We start from the raw sequence: 19710 nt of genomic DNA on the forward strand, positions 1-19710 counted from the left end.
AAAAATTAATAAGCTATTAAAAACCTACATCATTCAATACAGCTGAGACTTAGCAATTACCAATTCAAAGTCCTCTAGTTCACTCTTAATCATTCTACTAGTAATAGACTCCAACATATCCTCTAAGTCTTTGTAGAACTCTTCTTCCTCCTCTTCTTCCTGCTGTAGGGGCATCACTCTACTCTTATACCAGGCCAAACAGTGCTGGACACAACACAGCAGATGATCCTGTAGAAGACAATAGTAAACATTTTTGAGTGTTTAAGGGACAACCTATGAGGCTGTTGATAATCAACAAATAATTCTTACCTACAAGGCTAAAATAAGTTATTCATTAGCATCACGAATTAAGTCAACCTGAATTAGCAAAACTGGAAAAAATTAATTGAACCAACGAAGGCATTCTTTCCTGACCTTTCCCAAAAACTGGCTTTGTAAGTACCAGACACCTCAGAACGCAACATCAGAATGTGCTACTTCTGCCTTAGTGGCCACACCACGGAGGTTGTGAAGTTAAATTCTGATTCGAGTCCCAGAGGCTGTTTTAAAGATAGGGGCCGGGGCACCTGGGTGGCTCAGTCGGTTAAGCGTCTGCCTTGGGCTCAGGTCATGATCCAGGGTCCTGGGATCGAGGCCTACACTGGGCTCCCTGCTCAGCAGGGAGTCTGCCTCTCCCTCAGCTCATGCTGCCTCGTATGCTCGCTCTCTGGCAAAAAGAAATAAATAAAATCTTAAAAAAAAAATAAAGAGAGGATCTTTTTATTACTCTGAGCATCTCTGTCTCATGGCACAAGAAGGCCCATTTATGAAGGCAGGATCTGACAACTTAAAGACCACTTCCCTCCCCTGTCATGAGCTCTAAGTTACTTGGGATGGTGAAGTTTCAGTTTTTATCCTCTCTTTCTGAGGCTAGAGCACAAGAATACAAAAACAACCTGTCCTAGTTCCCCTGAAGGTTCAAGAATGCCAATTCTAGCTTAGCATAAATCACATACTCCCCTCAGACTAATAAGGCAGGTTCCCTTAGCAGGTTCATCTGCTATTGGGTGACCTCTCTTCCCCATTCCAAAGCCTATTTTAGCATATTATATAGTCAAAGAGCCATAAGTGGGAGATAAAATGCTCCCTGGGGGGAGTGATGGATGCCTTGATTTAGTAAAGTGCTGACATGGAGATATCTTACCAACAGATCCAATGTGATGATGGATCAGAAAAGAAAAGGAGGGAAGATTTAAGAGTAAAGTTTCATTGAGAGTACCAGAAGAGTGCTTTCAGAAAGATATCTCTTCCCAAAGACTGACTATCAACAGGGTTGATGTTTTTACTTAACAGTAAAAATAATGGTTATAGAAGGAATAAAAGACTCACCAGTGGTTCTTGTAGAGAGATCTGATCTCCTTGGTTCAAAATACAGGCTTCTAATTTCAGAGGCGGCAGCACATCAGGTTCTGGCTCATAGAACTGTTTTAACTATATATGATAACGAAAAAAAGATACCACAGCTCAGGAATGCTTTTCACTTCTTTAATTGGTCAAACTAATGGCACCTTTAATGTCTGATATCTTCTAAGACGTATTTCCCAAGTGTCCAAAGAACAACGCGGCAAAATTTGTGTTGCTTGGGCTCGTGCACATCCTTTACCCTTGCTTCAGGCATCATGTTGAGATATTCTTTCTTACTCCATTTCTACTAACTCCCCAAAACACATCATACTCTCTCACACCAATTCCTAAATCTGCATAAGGAATCAGCATTTTTAGTATAGCTTGATAGTTAAGTATAGGCTCCAGAGTCAGAATGGCTGAGTCTAAGTCCCAGTACGACCACCTATTAATAATTTTGGTAAAGGCATCCATGCCTTGGTTCCTCATCTCTGATGAGATTATTATTACTCTAAACAAATAAGGCTGTATAAGGACTGAACATGCTAATACATGTAAAATGCTAAAAAAAAAAACCCCACTACTTAGAGTAACTCAAGAAACATTAGCTATTATTTTTCTCTTTTTTACCTTTGGAGTCTGCACAAGTTTACTGGTCTACATACTAACCTGAGTTGGGAAGCACTGCTCTATGCTTTCATCACAACTTTTTATGCTTGTTAAGTGTGTGAATGTTGATGAGCTGATTATTACAGTTTGAAGGGTACACTATAGTTAACAGGTTATAAGTTTTATATAGGATCAGGCTTGAGGCCCAATGGAAAGCTTTTAATAAATAGTATAGTACCTTCCAATAATTTCTACACATCTCAAATCTTAACTTCAAATGCAGCTTCTTCAGCAGAACTGTAACAGAGCAATGGCATACAAAAGTGGGGGGAAAGGGAGAGAAAAGAACTTCCATTTTTAGCAAAGTGGTAGACAAGGGGTCTAGAGAAACCCTCCTGGTAGAAAACAATTTAAAAGATGTATTAAAAATTTTAAATAGATAGCTAAGATGATGGGAAAGTAAGAGAAGTCCTCAGACATCTCATTGTATTAGAAAATGTCATAAAGCCTGAATCTAGCAACTACATGAGCAAATGAACTCTGAAACTGGTGTTTCTTCTGCCAGCACCTGCCAATTCTGGAGGCCTAGAACTTATAGTTGTAGGGCTCATGGACCTGAAGACAAAGCCTAGGGCCCTCATGGGGTGAAGGCTGAATCGGAGAACTTCACACAAAGCTGGAATTCTCAAAAGGAGATATCCCTTATGGAAAAACAAAACAAAAAACAAAAAAAATAAATCTTCTGTATGGAAAAGGCAAAAAGCCTCCCCTGGGAATTTCTAACCATAAGCTAATCTCCAAATGTAGTTTGGGCTAGAATTCACACCACTTGTGTGGTCTGAAGAATCAAAAGCCAAAAATTTGAAGTTTAGATTAAAGAAACATAGTACATACCTTCCAAGCAAGGGAAGAGAAGGAAGAAGAGAAATAACTAATTTCAAATTTTATACGAACTGGAAAAAGAGGGAACATTTCCCAATCATTTTAACTCATGTTAATAATCATTAAGCTCATATTAAACCAAGAAGTTCAGTATGAGAAATAAAAATTACAGGCCATTCTCTTATAAACATATATGTAAAAATTCTAAATGAAATATTAGTAAGCTGAATCCAATAATGTACAAAAAAGGTAATATATTGTAATTAATTTGAGTTTATCTTGGGAGGGCAACGCTGGTTTAGAAGATCAAATAATACAATTCACCACAATAACACATTAAAGGAGAAAAATCACATGGTCATTTCAATAGATACAAAAACGCATTTGCTAATATTTAAGACACATTCAAGAGTAAAACAACAGATCTGAGATGACAGTAGAAAGAACAAGTAAACTTGAAGATAGATTATGAGAAAATATCAAATATGAAGGGTAAAAAGTATTGAAGAAAAATGAATCAAATCTCAAAGATCTGTGGAACAAAATCAGGCATTCCAATATATATATACAACTGAAGTCCCAGAATGAAAGGAGAGGGGGCAGAAAAAATATTTGATGCGATAATGAGTGAACGTTTCTTCAATTTGGTGAAAAGCATCAACTTATAGATCCCATGAAGCTTAATGAACTCAAATAGAAACACACACACAAAAATCACATGTAAACATAAGTCAAACTCTTAAAATCCTAAGACAAGGAGAAAAATTTTCAAAGGAATAAGAGAAAAATGACATAGAAAATACAGAAACCAAAGACACAATAATTGGTTCACTCAGGAATCAGCTCCTTGAGAAACAATGGAAACCAGAAGACACTGGAATGATATACTCAAAGTACCGAAAGAAGAAACTGTCAACTACGAATTCTACTTCCAGTGAAACTGTGCTTCAAAAATGAAGGCAAAACGATGTATCTCTATATAGATGAAAACTGAGAAGTCACTGCTGGCAGACCTGCACAACAGAAATACTAAACAAAAGCTCCTCAGGCTGAACAGAAGTTACTGAAGATGGTAAACCTGAATCCACATGAAGAGCTTTGGCAATGGTAAAAAGTTGGTATGTATAAAAGATTGTGTCTGTACACTTTGTTTTTTCTTAATTTCTATAGAAGACATACATATAACTGTTTAAAACAAAATATAACACCATCTTGCTGGGATTTTAACATAGATAGATGTAACATGTATGACAATAGCATAAAGGCAGGAGGATGGATCAAAGTTCCTATATTTTACTGAAGTATGTCAGTATTAACCTAAATATATAGTAATAAATTAAAGACACACACTGTAATCTCCAGAGCAAAATTAAAAATACAACAAAAGGGGGGAAAAATAAACAAATAAAAATGAATTAAAATACAACAAAAGGGGCACTTGGGTAGCTCAGTGGGTTGAGCGTCTGACTCCTGGTTTTGGCTCAGGTCATGATCTCATGTGTTGTGGGGTGGAGTCCCATGTTGGGCTCCGTGCTCAGCAGGGAGTCTGCTTGAAGATGCTCTCCCCCTGCCCCTCCCCCAACCTGCTTTCTCATGCGCGTGCTCTCTCTAAAGTAAATCTTTAAAAAAAATTTAAAAATATTCAAAGTATAGGTAAAAAGTCAGTAAAACAATTAAATAGCAAAATAGACCTAAATCCAACTGTAACAATAATTACGTTAAATGTGAATTGACTAGACATTCCCATCTAAAGGAGGGGTGTCATATTGGATTAAAAATGCAAGATCCCTGCTTTCACTTCTTTTGGGTATATACCCAAAGGGGAAATGCTGGATCAAATGGTAATTGTGCTTAATTTTTCTTAAAGGACTGCCATACTTTTTTCCACAGCAGCTGTACCATTTTACCTTACCACCATTAATGCACAAGGGTTCCAATTTCTGTATACACACCACCATTTTTCACTTTGGTGGTAGACGGCCTAATGGGTATGAAGTGGTATCTCACTGTGGCTGTGATTTGCTTTTTCCTAATAATTAGTAATGTTGAGCATCTTTTCATGTGTTTATTGGCTATTTGTGTATATACATATTTTGGATGAATGTCTATTCAAGTCCTTTGCCCATTTTTTAATTGGTTTGTTTTTGTTGTTGTTGATTTGTAGGAATTCTTTGTATATCCTAGATATTAATCCCTTATTGGATATATGATTTATAAGTATTTTCTCCCACTCTGTGGATTGCCTTTTCACTCTGTAAATAGTGTTCTTTGAACAAAAGTTTTTAATTTTGGTGTTCTTTTGTTACCTGTTCTTCTGGTTAATGTCCAAGAAGTCATTAACAAATCCAATGTCATGAAGCCTTTCCCTTATATTTTAGGAGGTTTATAATTTTAGCTCTTAATGTTTTGGTCTTTGATCCATACTGGGTTAATTTTTGTATACCGTGTAAGGTAAGAATCCAAATTCATTTTCAGAATGTGAACATCCAGTTTTCACAACATCATTTAACATCATTTGCTGAAAAGATTCTCCTTGTTTTTATTTATTTATTTATTTTACTTACTTACTCATTCATTCATTCATTCGAGAGAGAATGAGCCCAAGCAGGGGGAGAGGCAGAGGGAGAGGGAGAAGCAGACTCCCCGCTGAGCAGGGAGTCTGACATGGGGCTCGATCCCAGGACCTGGAGATCACAACCTGAGCCTAAGGCAGATGCTTAACCATCTGAGCCACCCAGGTACCCCAAGATTCTCGTTTTTATTTTTTTTTTATTTTTTTTATTTTTTTTTTTTAAAGATTTTTTATTTATTTATTTGAGAGAGAGAGAATGAAAGAGAGCAAGCACATGAGAGGGGGGAGGGTCAGAGGGAGAAGCAGACTCCCTGCCGAGCAGGGAGCCCGATGCGGGACTCGATCCAGGGACTCCAGGATCATGACCTGAGCCGAAGGCAGTCGCTTAACCAACTGAGCCACCCAGGCGCCCTCTCCTTGTTTTTAATCTAGTGCTTTTTACGTGAGGATTTTCATGCTTGGGCTCTTGAGCCAGGAAGATTTGAGTTCAAATCCCAGCTCTGCCACTTCCTACCTATGTGATCTTGGCCAAATTACTTAACCTTTCAGAATCTAAAATGGAGATAATTTTTATTTCACAGGGTTTTGTACGATCAAATGAGATCACCCACCTTATAGTGCCTCATACACACTTGGCCCTCTCTATAATACAGTATGGCATTGTTGTTATTATCAGTACATAACTGCATCCTGAACTCTGTTAGGGAAGTTACCAAGAAGATGTGACCACCAGTTTACCCATGAGCTGGACCTGGGGGATCAGAGGTCCTTACCCTCCCTTCCCCTGTCCTTGGAATGTGGGTTCTGCTTGCCTTCCTGCTCCCAGAGGCTGCTCCAAGGACATAGCCTTGAGATGGTGATGATGCTGAGAACATCTACACAGTATATGTGACTAAGCCCAGTTAAGGCCTCTATTTAACCTTCTATGGATGTGGCAGGTGACTGCACAGGGATGCACTGGTCTTGCTGCTGCCCAAGACAAGCCTCACATATAAGTTCCTTTTGCTTCTTAAAGCTGCTACCTACCAACCTGGAGCAGCCTGCCTCTTTTGCTGGTCCCTCCCTGCCCTCTGAGTATAAGGGCCGATTTCAGATTATACCTGGGAAGCTCTGTGAGGGTTATAAACCAACAAACTCTCAATATATAAAAAGATTCAGGGCGCCTGGGTGGCTCAGTCGTTAAGCGTCTGCCTTCGGCTCAGGTCATGATCCCAGGGTCCTGGGATCGAGCCCCACATCGGGCTCCCTGCTTGGTGGGAAGCCTGCTTCTCTCTCTCCCACTTACCCTGCTTGTGTTCTCTCTCTGGCTGTCTCTCCCTGTCAAATAAATAAATAAAATCTTAAAAAAAAAAAAAAAAATATATATATATAAAAAGATTCAAATACCATATAATAAAATATTATTTAGCCATAAAAGGGAATGAAGTACTGATAGATGAAACAACACAGATAAACCGTGAAAACATTAAGTGAAAGACATCAGTCACAAAAGACCACATATTGTATGATTCCATTCATATGAAATGTCCACAATAAGCAAATCTATAAACACAGAAAGCAGATTAGTGGTTGCTTAGGGTTAGGTGGGTGGGAGAAGGATGAGAAAATTACGGGGTGGTAGCTAAAGGGTGTGAGGCTTTTTTCTGAGGCGATGAAATGTTCTAAAATTGATTGTGTTGATGGTTGCACAATTCTATGAATACTAAAAACCAATGAGTTGTATACTTTAAATGGGTGAATTGTATAGTATGTAAATTATTTCTCAATAAAGCAATTTAAAAAAAAGATTCAAATAATGTTTAATGAATAAATGTTCAGGGTAAAAGGTTTTATTTATGCCAAATATTCTCCAGCTGAATTCTTCTCCTTGTGATTATCCTATGAAAAATTTCTTAATTTAAAAAATATTTTTTTAAACTGAAAAGTACAGAAAATAACCAATAGACACCCATGGATCTGTAACCCAGATTTAACATGCCCATATTTTGCTACATTTGCTTCAGATCTCTCTTTTCTTCTAGAAGTAAAACAAACAGACACAGCTGCTGATAGCCCTTATACAAATGGTTCTTTAAAATGTCCTTCTGACTTAGGGTGCACACCATTAACTGGGAGGATAACTGTTAAGACGATGGCAATAGGGCGGACAGGTAAGTGGTAATTAAAATAAAACATCAGGACATCATCACATACCCAGACATGTTCACAATGTACCAACCAGTGTACTATTTGGGAATTATTTTATATTTTGAAAAGTTTGGAAAATGTCAATCTCTTCATGCCTTCTTATCTGTTCTGTATAGCCATAAAATAAAAAACATATATTACCTGTGAAAGTAGAGTATGCATGATTGAATTAGCCAGCTGAGAGTTCCTTCGAAGGACATCATAGAAACCCTAAGAGGAAACAAATAGTAAGCTCTTTAACAGATATACTAGTGATTTGAACAATCATAACTTTGAAACAATACTTTATTTTACCCTATTCTCAATTCTTTGAAAAAGATTGAGACCATATTTGCAGAAGGAGGAACAATTCAGGAAGTTTAGATTATTTGCCTAAAAAGAGATCTCTGATCACTGAGAACTGGATTAATAAACTGACCACAACTGTTACAATTTTTAAACAACAGGTCACTTCAGGCTTTGGAGTCCTTTGCTCTTTTACAGTCAAGAATGTCCCAAGCTTCATTCTTTTCTCTCATCCTTCATTAAGTCTTCTCTTCTAGGACTTTATGTCCACTTAGTTTCCAGTGCTTCAAAAGTGTCTCCTGGCCCTAAGCACCTTAATGTAAATGACTGTGGTATTTCTTCCCATCCCAAATTTCCCAGTCATAGTTTAAAACTACTTAAATGAAAGGGCGCCTGGGTGGCTCAGTCGGTTAAGCATCCGACTCTTGACTTTGGCTCAGGTCATGATCTCAGGGTCGTGAGATCAAGCCCCATGTCAAGCTCTGTGCTGGGCACAGAGCCTGCTTAAGATCCTCTCTCCCTCTGCCCCACCGCCAACCTATTTAAATTAAAATCCTGGGGAGAACTTTCTTTTTGGAACCAGGAAAAGAGATTGTACAGTTCATCTTTGAGAAAAAGCAAATGAGAGTTGACCCCCTAAAATAATTTGTTAAAGAAAAGACACAAAGGAAAATTAGCCCTAATTTTTTATAAATGTATAATGATAAAAGATACTTTGGTCTTGGCACAAAAATCTATAGATGTAATCAAGGAATAACATACAAAACAGAAACAGACTTAGTACACATAAAGAAGGCAATAATATCTGGACAACTGGTTAACCTGGAGAAAAGTTAACTCCTTATATATTACAGCAAGACAAATTTCAGATGGACTAAGCAGCTAAACATAAAAAACAAAATCATAAAAAACCAGAAGACAATATTAGTGAATATTCATTGGAAGGCTATGGACTCTTCACACATAAAAATAGCATACCTTAAAGGAAAAGATAAAAAAAGAACCAAAAATTAGTATTTTTGTAGGTCTAAAAGTATCATCATCATCGCCACCACCACCAAGCAAATGGCAATCTGGCACACACTTGCAATGAATATGACCAAGAATGTTAATATCAATATATAAAAGAGTTTTTACAAACTGATGATGTAACATCTTTAATGAATAAATGAACTCCAATATCCTAACAGATTAGTCTATGATCCATATCAAGTTAATTTTTAAAATTTGGAGCTAGATAAGGGCAGATTCTTTTTTGCACATGGATGACTGCAGAAAAGAGTCAACACAGTAGGTGTGAGACTGTCATCCTCAGTAAAGCCTGCTTACGAGACTGACCCTTGGTGGGTGGCTGGGAATCTGGCTCGTAAAGTCTCCTACACCGATACAAAGCTTTCCCTAAACGACAGGTTTATTGTGTGTAAACTGTACAATGTGATTTATGCTTAATACCTTGATTTTCTTCTGGGTGTTTGGAATTGTGGCTAACCATCACAAACTACCAATCCTAACTGCCTCAAGTAAGAGTGAACTACACATTCCTTCCATTCTGATTTACCTCGTAAAGCATGAGTCGAACATCAGCCTGCTGGCCTAAGCATCTCCTCAAACTGTCCATGATCTCAAGGCAAAAAGTTTCGTTGGCAACAGAATTGTAACGGCTGTGAACATCCACATGGACCTGAAAGGAGGAGAGGCCAGTTTTATGTATTTTACCAAATTAATTTTCATAAAGGAGGTAAAATGAACCTATGTTCTTGGTCAGAAACTTTGACTTAGCTTTCCTCACATGCCAAAACCCAGGACTGAGGCTGACATTACAATCATCACGAGGCTATGATAAGTGCCACTCTTATTCTGGTTTAGAGTAACAATTTTCAAGCATTTTAAGATTAAATCTTGTCCATCCCTTAAGGTCTTCCTTGACAAAGTCAGCTGCTTAGGAAGGCACACAGATGATTTCATGCCTCTAGAATCCAGGAGTCATAATATACTTGGTTTTACTTAAAAGGCCTAAAGTGCTTCCTTTAAATGTCTTCAGTAGCTAGCAGAATCTAGCTCTTTTTGCTTCCACAAAATCCTGAGAGGTTTAGAGGTGGGTAATTTTTAGTTTAGAAATGGACAAGACAAAGAATAGCCCTTGTTTGATTTACATAATAAATCCAGCAACTGTAGACCAAGACTCGTAATCATTACTACAGGCCTGTCCTCGAGGTAGGTCATACGGAGCCATAGAATCCCCGCTCTACCCGTTGCTGCTTGTATCACTCTGGGCAAGTTATTTAACCTTCCTGGGCCTTAGTCTTCTCATACTTAAGATGGGGATGCTGATAACAATAAACTGATACCCTGTGCTCCTAATATTTAATCTGTGCCATATGTTATAAACAGAAGTTTTGTATAATTACACTAGAGCAATAAAGGATTCCTGATAAAATTGTCACATTAACTTGTTATTTATAAGTCATATAGTACGTAATTTAAGTTATAAAAACAATTTTATTGCTCCAAAGTCCGGACCACCAAAAAAATTGTGAAAAGTTTTATTTTCTCAGATTACTAGGCTTGATAAAAGTTCATGTGCAAAGTAAATAAACTATTAAAAATGGGGATAATAATAGCATCTAGACTCAGACTGTCAGTCTCAGGATCATTTGTACAACCTGAACAGGAGGAGAAAAGCACAGCTTGCACATCATCAGCTCCTGCACCGATACACGCCATGGTGCCGTGTGCACACCGCTTACCTGGCTGACGCCGATGGGCTGACTGCACTGAGAGGACGACAAGCTGCCCAGAACCTTAAAGTTCTTCAGGAGCAGCAAAAAGCCAGCAACTGCAGATTTTCGGGCATCAAGCTGGCTAGCTCAGGAATAGACAGAGAAGTAGTTAACAAACAGTACTAAGTTCACAGGAATAGGCTTCTGGGTCAGAAAAGTCGTTAGCTCTATACAGGGAAGGAATAAGCCATGAAGCACAGAGCAAAATAAAATGAATTTAAATACTCAAAATAAAGCATCAGCTGTTCCTGGCAGTTAGTGGTAGAGGAATTCAGAAGACGTTTCACTATCTACTCAACCTCCTGACACTATCTATCCTTTCTTCTATGTGGGGAATGAGAACAGGAGTACTGAGAAGCTATCCAACGGGCCAAATGCCTGAAGGACTACTTCCCTTCCTCACAGAGGAGTCTAGTGCTTGGTGCCTTGTAAACCCTCCATTCAGAAAAATGATACACTCATCTCACTGAGGCCCAGACTAATTCATGGAGATGCTACAACATATAAACCTCGGCCTAGCAGACATGCCTCTGGGTAAGCAATAACAAAAAACTGTCAATTCTAGAAGAGGGATAATTACTAGTTGTTCCCCTGGATATCCACGAATGCACTATAAAAAAAAAAACCAATGTGATATTGAGCATCTCACATTTAAAGTACCAAATGCTTTCTACCCATTACTGGTCTCATAATACTTTTTAGGAGGTAGTCTCATCATCTCTAGCTTATAGACTAAGAAATAAAGGAAGAGAGGTCAGGACGCATTGGCTAAGTCAAAAAAAGCCCTCAGACTGCTTAACAGTTTATGTGGTCTACAGCCACCAGACCACAATTCCGATCGATGTTCACTAGAGTAAGTTTCCTGAATATTTTAATTAAGGTGTTTTCCTCTTCAGAACTGTTGGCAACTGGCACCGAACTTTGTCCTGAAGATTATTCCAGGGGTGTTAGCAGCGTACCTGAGATCACAAGCTCAAATTCTAGCCCCACCAACCTCCGTTTGACTTTTGGAAAGTCTCTGAGCCAGAGTTTCCTGATCTGTATGGTGAAAACTGTAATAATTCTGTCTTTATATGGTTAATCTAAAAACGGAATGAGAGAAGGAAAGCTGCACGAGGCCTTGCTTGATGGAAGCTGTTCTGTTGGGTCAGACATCTGCATGACCACTGTGAACAGACTACACGAGGAGATGGCAGAGAGGACAGTGAGTAGTGTCAGAAGGCATTACTTGCTAGGGTCTCACGGGATGCTCCATACCTGGCAAACATGGCTTTCCGAAGGACAAGTATCAAGGAGTCTCTCACTGACATGCTGACTTTGAGAAGGGGCTGAAAGACAAAGAATAAGTGGGTAAGAAAAAAAAAAACAAAAACACAACCCAAATTTATTAGCCTTAGCTCATTTCTACCCAATACTGTTACAATTAGGCTTATAGAGGGAAATCTGGTTCTGTTTTTAAATACATGTTTCAATATTTATTACACTTAGTAATAAGGACAATAGCATCCTTTGAAATACTAAATTGAAACTAATCATTAATGCCTTTAAACCTACTGTCCTCAGTTTTCTAAGGGCTTTTCAATCACTTCACTAACTTGAAAATGAGTCAAAGGAGAGAGAATTGTGACAGGAAGAAGGTGTAAACTTGGAAACAGAGTCTAGCTCAGTGCCCCTGCCCTTTTAATACAAAACTTTATGCTTAAGAATCAAGGGATATAAAATTTCTCAGACATTTATATTTATGAAAAATCACATCAGACTTCCATTAGGCACTTCAACCTTAGTCTTGTCAAATTCCTTCGGAGTCAGAAGACTTACCTGCACTGCCTTCAGCAGCCCTTGTACAGTTTGAAGGGGCAGAAAGGATAAATAGTCAAAAGCTTCTGTGATTTTAGAAGAACAACTCTGAAGAACTAAGGGTGCATACATGATGATATTTGAAAGCAGATCTGAAAAACAGAATCTATAGTGAGTTGCCTCCAACAATAAAGATTTAACAAGTAAAAGGAAAATAAATATGGGAAATGAAATGGTAGAAAGTTTTTTGTTTCTTTTCCGAAGTATACTGCAAAATAAATTTCTACTGATCCTATATACTTTTTCTATGGTCAGTGTAACCAGAATACTTCGAACTTTGTTCTGTGATAGTATTAAGACCATAAAAATTAATCTAAAAGAAGGGAAGAAATCCATTTTACTGACAAGTAGCATACATCTTCATATTTCCAAGCTAAAGTAAATCAATAAATGAACTTTTATTATGTGTATACATAGTATAGTCTTAACCATAAAACATGGTCTCTCTTCCTTCAAGAATATTAATTTAGTTAGGAGTCAAGAAAAACACATTCTGAAAGAATGAAAGAGGTAAATAACAGATCAACACCAAATATCTAATAATCCCAAACACAGTTTATTATTCCTAGCAAATGTAACATTCCTTAAATGTTAAAGAGAGAGTCTAAAGAGGAGCTCAAAGGAAGAGGAGATTATCATGAGTTGGTGTGCTTTTGGAGAATAAAGAGAATTTAAGCTGGATTCTGAAAGAAGGCTGACATTCAGATGCACCAAGAACCAGAAAGGCCTACTAGATGTAAAAGGAAAAGTAGGAGACAAAATACATAAAGTAAATACAGGACAAATTCAGAAAACAGTGAGAAATCTGTGAAGCCAGGGTGAAGGATTCAGAAAAATAAGTAAGTGAAGTGAATGTTGAAAAGGCAGGATGGATCAAATTGTCAAGGACTTTAAGGGCCAGGATAAAGAGCTAATTATTTATTAAAGAAGGTATTGGTGACTTCTGAGTCACAGAGAGGTATTTTAGGAATACTTATCTGGTGGCATATGCAGGTTGAGTTGCTGCAGAGAGAAGAGAAAGCAGGGTCATCAGTTGGAAGCTGTGGCGATGGTCTAAGTGCAAGGCTGTAAGACTGCAAGCTAGGCAATGGGTAGGGAAGAAGGGTACAAAATGAAGAAAAAATGAACAGTAAGAGAAAAAAAGAGAGAACTTAGGTATCAAGTATGTTGGAGAAGACAAAAAGGAATTCCAGCTTCTGGAACTTGGAAAGCCAGGCTTTAAATAATAGAAATACAAATAATTGAAAGGGGAATTTGTTTGAAGGACACTGTATTGCATTTGAAATAAAAGGAAAAAGAAAAACCTAACTAGAAATAACCAACAGGAATGGAGGCACTGAACTCAGGAAAGAAGACAGTCTTGACATAAAGATTTGGAAGCCATGTCCACCAAAGTCCACAAAAATAACCGAAGCCATGAAAATAGGCATGACATCTATAAGGAAGAGAACGTATAAAAGCAGTAACAGACTTCTGCTTCCCACCATCATGGAATAATGGTGAATCGATTTATCCTCCCAGTTTATTTCTTTGTTTATTTTTAAATTTTTATTTATTTGTCAGAGGGACAGAGAGGGCGAGTGAGCACAAGCGTGGGGAGTGGCAGGCAGAGGGAGAAGCAGACTGCCCGCTGAGCAAGGAGCCCGATGCGGGATTTGATCCCAGGACCCTGGGATCATGACCTGAGCCAAAGGCAGACGCTTAACTGACTGAGCCTCTCAGGAGACCTGTCCTCCCACTTTAAACAATAATAACGAAAAAGGTCAAATTACACTAAATAATAATTTTCAGATACCAGACAACAAGTAGTACAGGACCATGATCCCTGAGAGAAGGGAAACACAGAGGGTGAGCCTTATGACTGTCCCATCTTACTGCCTGGAGAGTTTCAAGGCAGCAGCAGAGAGGGGAAACTCCGAGTCCAGTGGTTTTCCCAATTTAAAGGGATGGAGATGGGAATTCAGGAAAACTAAGGTGGCAAGAATTCACAGGGCAGAGTACTAGAAAGGAAAGAGCTATATGGGAAGAAGGCTCTGGAGATGTGCAAGAAGCCCCCTTTGTAAGTCAGCTGTGCTCTGGTAGGTGTATGATTGTAAGGAAGCTACCATAAGCCAAGGAAAGACTCACCAGCAAAGAGCAGGCAGATATATTCTCAGAGGTCACAAAGGACAGGAAATAGTTCACATTCACAAGAACCACAGTGCAGACACCTCATAATATAAAAGGTCCTATACTCAGAAAGATACAAATGTCTAAATATGAAAAATTTACTGGATGAGATTAACAGCAGAGGAAAAGATCACTGCAGAAGAAAAGATTTGGGAGCTAGAAGTTATACCAATACACATTATCTAAAATGAAACAGTTAAAAAAGACTAAAAATGAAAATCTGTGAGCTATGTAACAATGTAAGGCAGCCTACTACATACGTACTGCTGTGGGGCGGGGGTGGGGTGGGGGAAGTGTGTGCTAGTGGGAGGGAGATGAGAGAAAAAAGTTTTTGAAGAAATAATCTCAAAACGTTCCAAACTCGATGAAAACCATAAACCTACAGATCCAAGAAGCTTGACAAACTCCAACCACCAGAAACATGGAGAAAGCTACACTAAAGCACATCATAATTAAATTGCTTAAAACCACTGATAAAATCTGAAAATAAAAAAATTATATAGAGAGGAAAAGGGTATGAACAAAAGCTGACTTTTTATTAGAAATGATGAAAACCAAAAGAACAGTAAAGTAACATTTTTAGAGCACTAAGAGAAAAAAATACCGTCGGGGCACCTGGGTGGCTCAGTCATTAAACGTCTGCCTTCAGCTCAGGTCATGATCCCAGAGTCCTGGGATCGAGCCCCGCATCGTGCTCTCTGCTCCACGGGAAGCCTGCTTCTCCCTCTCCCACTCCCCCTGCTTGTGTTCCCTGTCTCGCTGTCAAATAGATAAATAAAATCTTAAAAAAAAAAAAAATCCTGTCAATCTGGAATTCTATACCGAGCAAAAATACCTTTCAAAGAACTAACACTAGAGGTGCCTGGGTGGCTTAGTCGTTAGGCATTGGCCTTCGGCTCAGGTCATGATCCCAGGGTCCTGGGATCGAGCCCTCCATCGGGCTCCCTGCTCCGTGGAAAGCCTGCTTCTCCCTCTCCCTCTCCCACTCCCCCTGCTTCTGTTCCCCTCTCTGTCAAATAAATAAATAAAATATTAAAAAAAAAAATTAAAACAAAAAAATCCAAAAAACTAACACTAAATGAAAACTTTTTGTGACATACAGAAGAATCCAACAATGGCAGATCAAAAGTTAAAGGCAGTCAGACAGAAAATGATACTGGATAAAAATCCGGATCTAGGGGCACCTGGGTCGCTCAGTTGGTTAAGCATCTGCCTTCAGCTTGGATCATGATCTCGGAGTCTCGTGATCAAGGCCTGCATCGGGCTCCCTGCTCAGCGGGGAGCCTGCTTCTCCTTCTGACCCTCACCCTGCTTGTGCTAATAAATAAATAAACTCTTAAAGAAAGAAAGAAAGAAAGAAAGAAAGAAAAAGAAAGGAAAGAAATCTAGATCTACACAAAGGAAAAAGCACCAGAGATAGTAAATGCATGGGTAAAAATAAAAGACATTTTCTTATTTTAAAAAATTCTTGAAAAACAATTGACTGTTTAAAGCAAACATAACCATGTAGACATAATTCAATAAATAGAGAAGTAAAATGTATGAGAATAGCACAAATCATAAGAACAGAGGTAAGAAATGGATGTATACTGTTGAGGTACACCACTACTTAAAGGTAAACTATAGTAAGTTAAAGATGTACCATAAACGCTAAAGCAACCCGAAAGAAAATAAAATAGAGGTAGAAGTAATCAAATTAGCAAGATAAAATGGAATTAAGAAAAAATTCAACCCAAATGAAGGCAGAAAAGGAGAAAAAAGGGAACCAAGTACAGATGGACAAAATAGAAAACAAAGAGCCAGACAATAATCACATTTTTTAAATCACATTAAATGTAAACAGCATGCCCCAATTTAAATTACAAGATGATCAAAAAAGATTAAAAAAGACATAATTGTATGTTTTCTACAAGAAACCCATGTTAACTATAAAGATATAAATAAGTTAAAACTAAAAAGATGAAAAAAATATACCACACTAACACTGACCAAAAGAAAACTGGAGAGGGGTGCCTGGGTGGTACAGTGGGTTAAGCATCTGACTCTTGATTTTGGCTCAGGTCGTGATCTCAGGGTTGTGAGACGGAGCCCTACATTGAGCTCTGCACTCAGCGCAGAGCCTGCTTAAGATTCTCTTTCCCTGTCCCTCTGCCCCTCCCATTCAAAGCTCTCTCTAAAATAAATAAATCTTAAAAAAGAAAGAAAGAAAACTGGAGAAGTTATATTAATATCAAAGTAGACTTCAGAACAAATAATATTCCCAGAAACAAAAAAGATCATTTCATAACAATTAATAGGTCAATTAACCATGAGGACATAACAATCCTAAATGAGTATGTCCCTATTAACAAAGTTTTAAGATACATAAAGCAAGAACTGATAGAACTAGAAGAAGCAGACACATCTATAATTACAAAGTCATAGATCTCAACACTCCTCTCTTAAAAAGTAGACAGAAAATCTGTAAGGATACAGAAGACTTCAATCATCTAATTTGAGTTATGGAAAACTGCACCTATTCTTTTCACGAAAGCACACAGAACATTTTTCAAAATAGACCATATTCTGAGAATGAAACAAGTCTCAATGAATTTTTAAAAATTCATGTCATAGGAGCGCCTGGCTGACTCCATCACAAGAGCATGTGACTCTTAATCTTAGGGTTTTGAGTTTGGACTCCGTGCTGGGGGTAGAGATTACTTAAATAAACAAATAAGCTTAAAAAAAACACTCATGTCATAGACAGTATGTTTTATAACAAATTAGAAATCAACAACAGAAAAATAGCTGGAAAATCTCCAAATATTCAAAAGCTGAACAACATACTTCTAAATAACACATAGGTCAAAGAACAAATCACAAGGGAAATTAGAAAGTATTTGGACCTGAATGAAAATTAAAAACAAAATTTATGGGATGTAGGTAAGGCAATCTTTGATGGAAATTTATAGTTTAATGCTTGTATTAAAAAAAAAAGTCTCAAATTAATGGCCTAAGCTTCTAACCAAAAAAAGCACAGATTAAACCCAAAGCAAGCAGTAGAAAGGAAACAAAAAAGAGCAGAAATAAATGAAACTAAAAACAAAAACATAAATTCAGTGAAACCAAAAGCTGGTTTTTTAAGATTAATAAAATCGATAAATCTTGTGCTTCAGTGATAAGAAAAAAGAAGATGCACATCATGGCTCTCAGGAATAAGAATGGGTACATCGATATAGAACCTAGAGTCATTAAAAGGAATCTGACGACTTTATGGCAATAAATTTGATAAATCAAGATGAAATGGTTAAATTCCTTGAAAGACATAAACTACCAATGTTTACCTAGAAGATTTAGATAACCTGAACAGCCCTGTTTTTATGAAACAAATGTTAGTTCAAACCCTTCACACAAACAAAAGGAAACCTGGACATCAGGAAGGAAGAAAAAGCAATGTAAACATCCAGGTAAATATAAGAGACCACAAGTTGGCACACTTTTTCTATAAAGGGCCAGATAGTAACTATTTTAGGCTTTATGGGCCACGTATAAATGACAACTACTCAAGTCCGCTGGTATAACGTAAAAGCAAGATAGAAAACACATAAATAATTAAGCTTGGCTATATTCCAATAATACTGTACTTTATGAACTCTGAAATCTAAATTTTTCACAGGACATGAAATATTCTTTTTGATTTTTTTTTCAACCACTTACAAGAGCAAAATAAACCCAAAGCAAGCAAAAGGTAAGAAATAAGAAGCAGAAGGGTGTTTGGGTGGCTCAGTCTGTTAAGCATCCAACTCTTGGTCTCAGCTCAGGTCATGATCTCAGGGTCATGTGATCAAGCCCTGTGTCAGGCTCCGAGCTCAGCACAGAGTCTGCTTGAGATTCTTTCCCCCTTCCTCTGCTCCTTCCCCCACTTGTGTTTTTTTTTTCCTCTCTCTCTCTCTCAAGTAAATAAATCAAATTTTAAAAAAAAGAAGAAATAAGCAGAAATCAATGAAATTACAAACAGAAAACAATGGAGAGAATTCAAACCAGAAGCTCATTCTTTAAAAGATCAGTAAAACTGACAAGTCTCTAACCCAAACTGATAAGGAAGATGCAAATTACTGATATCAGGAATGTTTTGATTTGCAGGTGACATGATTTGTATGTAGAAAATCCTAAAGAACTGTCAAAAAGCAATTATAACTAATAAAATGGGTTTAGCAATGTTGCAGGATATAAGATCAGTATAAAAAAGCAACCATTTCTACATGCTAACAATTAACAATTAGAAATCGAAATTTTAAAAATTATCATGTACAATAGCATCAAAAAAATGAAATACTTAGGGATAAAGCTGACAAAAGATATGCAAGATCTATACTGAAGTCTACAAACATTGCTAAAAGAAATTAAAGAAGATCTAAATAAATGGAGAGATGTACTGTGTTCATGGATGGGTTAGAAGACTCAATATTGTTAAGATGCCAATTGTCTCCCAAATTGATCCATACATTCAAGGAAATCTCAATCAAAACCCGAGCAGGTCTTTTATAAAAATTGACAAGCTAATTCTACAACTTATTTGGAAATGCAAAGCACCTAGATTAGCCAAAACTATTTTGAAAAAGAACAAAGTTGAAAGATTTACACTACTTGATTTTAAGACTTATTATAAAGGTATATTAATCAAGACAATAAACAGATCATTGGAACAGATTCCTAAAATAGACCCACATACACATGGTTGGTTGATTTCAGCAAAGATGCCATGGTAATTCCAAGATTCCATGGTAATGCCAAGACAATCTTTTTAAAAAATTGTGCTGGAGCAACTGAATAGCCAAAGGGTCGGGGGACTCGGTTACTTCACACCATATATAAAATTTAACAAAAATGGATCACAGACCTAAGTATAAAAGCTGTAACTATAAAGCTTCTAGTAGAAAACAGGAAAAAATCTTAGTGAATCTTAGTGATTTTCAGTGTAGGCAAGGATTCTTTAACACATGACAC

At 37.5% G+C, this 19710-nt stretch overlaps 1 protein-coding gene across 2 annotated transcripts in view; it reads right to left on the reverse strand.

Annotated features, from left to right (window-relative positions):
- FANCI (FA complementation group I) overlaps window positions 1-19710 on the reverse strand; it is an 80563-nt gene that overhangs the window by 20866 nt on the left and 39987 nt on the right. For both annotated transcript variants that reach the window (XM_078078890.1, XM_078078891.1), the window contains exons 15-21: window positions 12517-12647; window positions 11956-12026; window positions 10666-10780; window positions 9477-9599; window positions 7775-7843; window positions 1369-1470; window positions 61-228 (exon numbers count right to left, since the gene is read on the reverse strand). In XM_078078890.1, coding sequence (XP_077935016.1) covers window positions 61-228; window positions 1369-1470; window positions 7775-7843; window positions 9477-9599; window positions 10666-10780; window positions 11956-12026; window positions 12517-12647 — 779 coding nt within the window. The remainder of the gene's footprint in view (window positions 1-60; window positions 229-1368; window positions 1471-7774; window positions 7844-9476; window positions 9600-10665; window positions 10781-11955; window positions 12027-12516; window positions 12648-19710) is intronic.

The sequence above is a fragment of the Halichoerus grypus genome, chromosome 8, assembly GCF_964656455.1.
Source record: "Halichoerus grypus chromosome 8, mHalGry1.hap1.1, whole genome shotgun sequence".
NCBI classification, from domain to species: Eukaryota; Metazoa; Chordata; class Mammalia; order Carnivora; family Phocidae; genus Halichoerus; species Halichoerus grypus.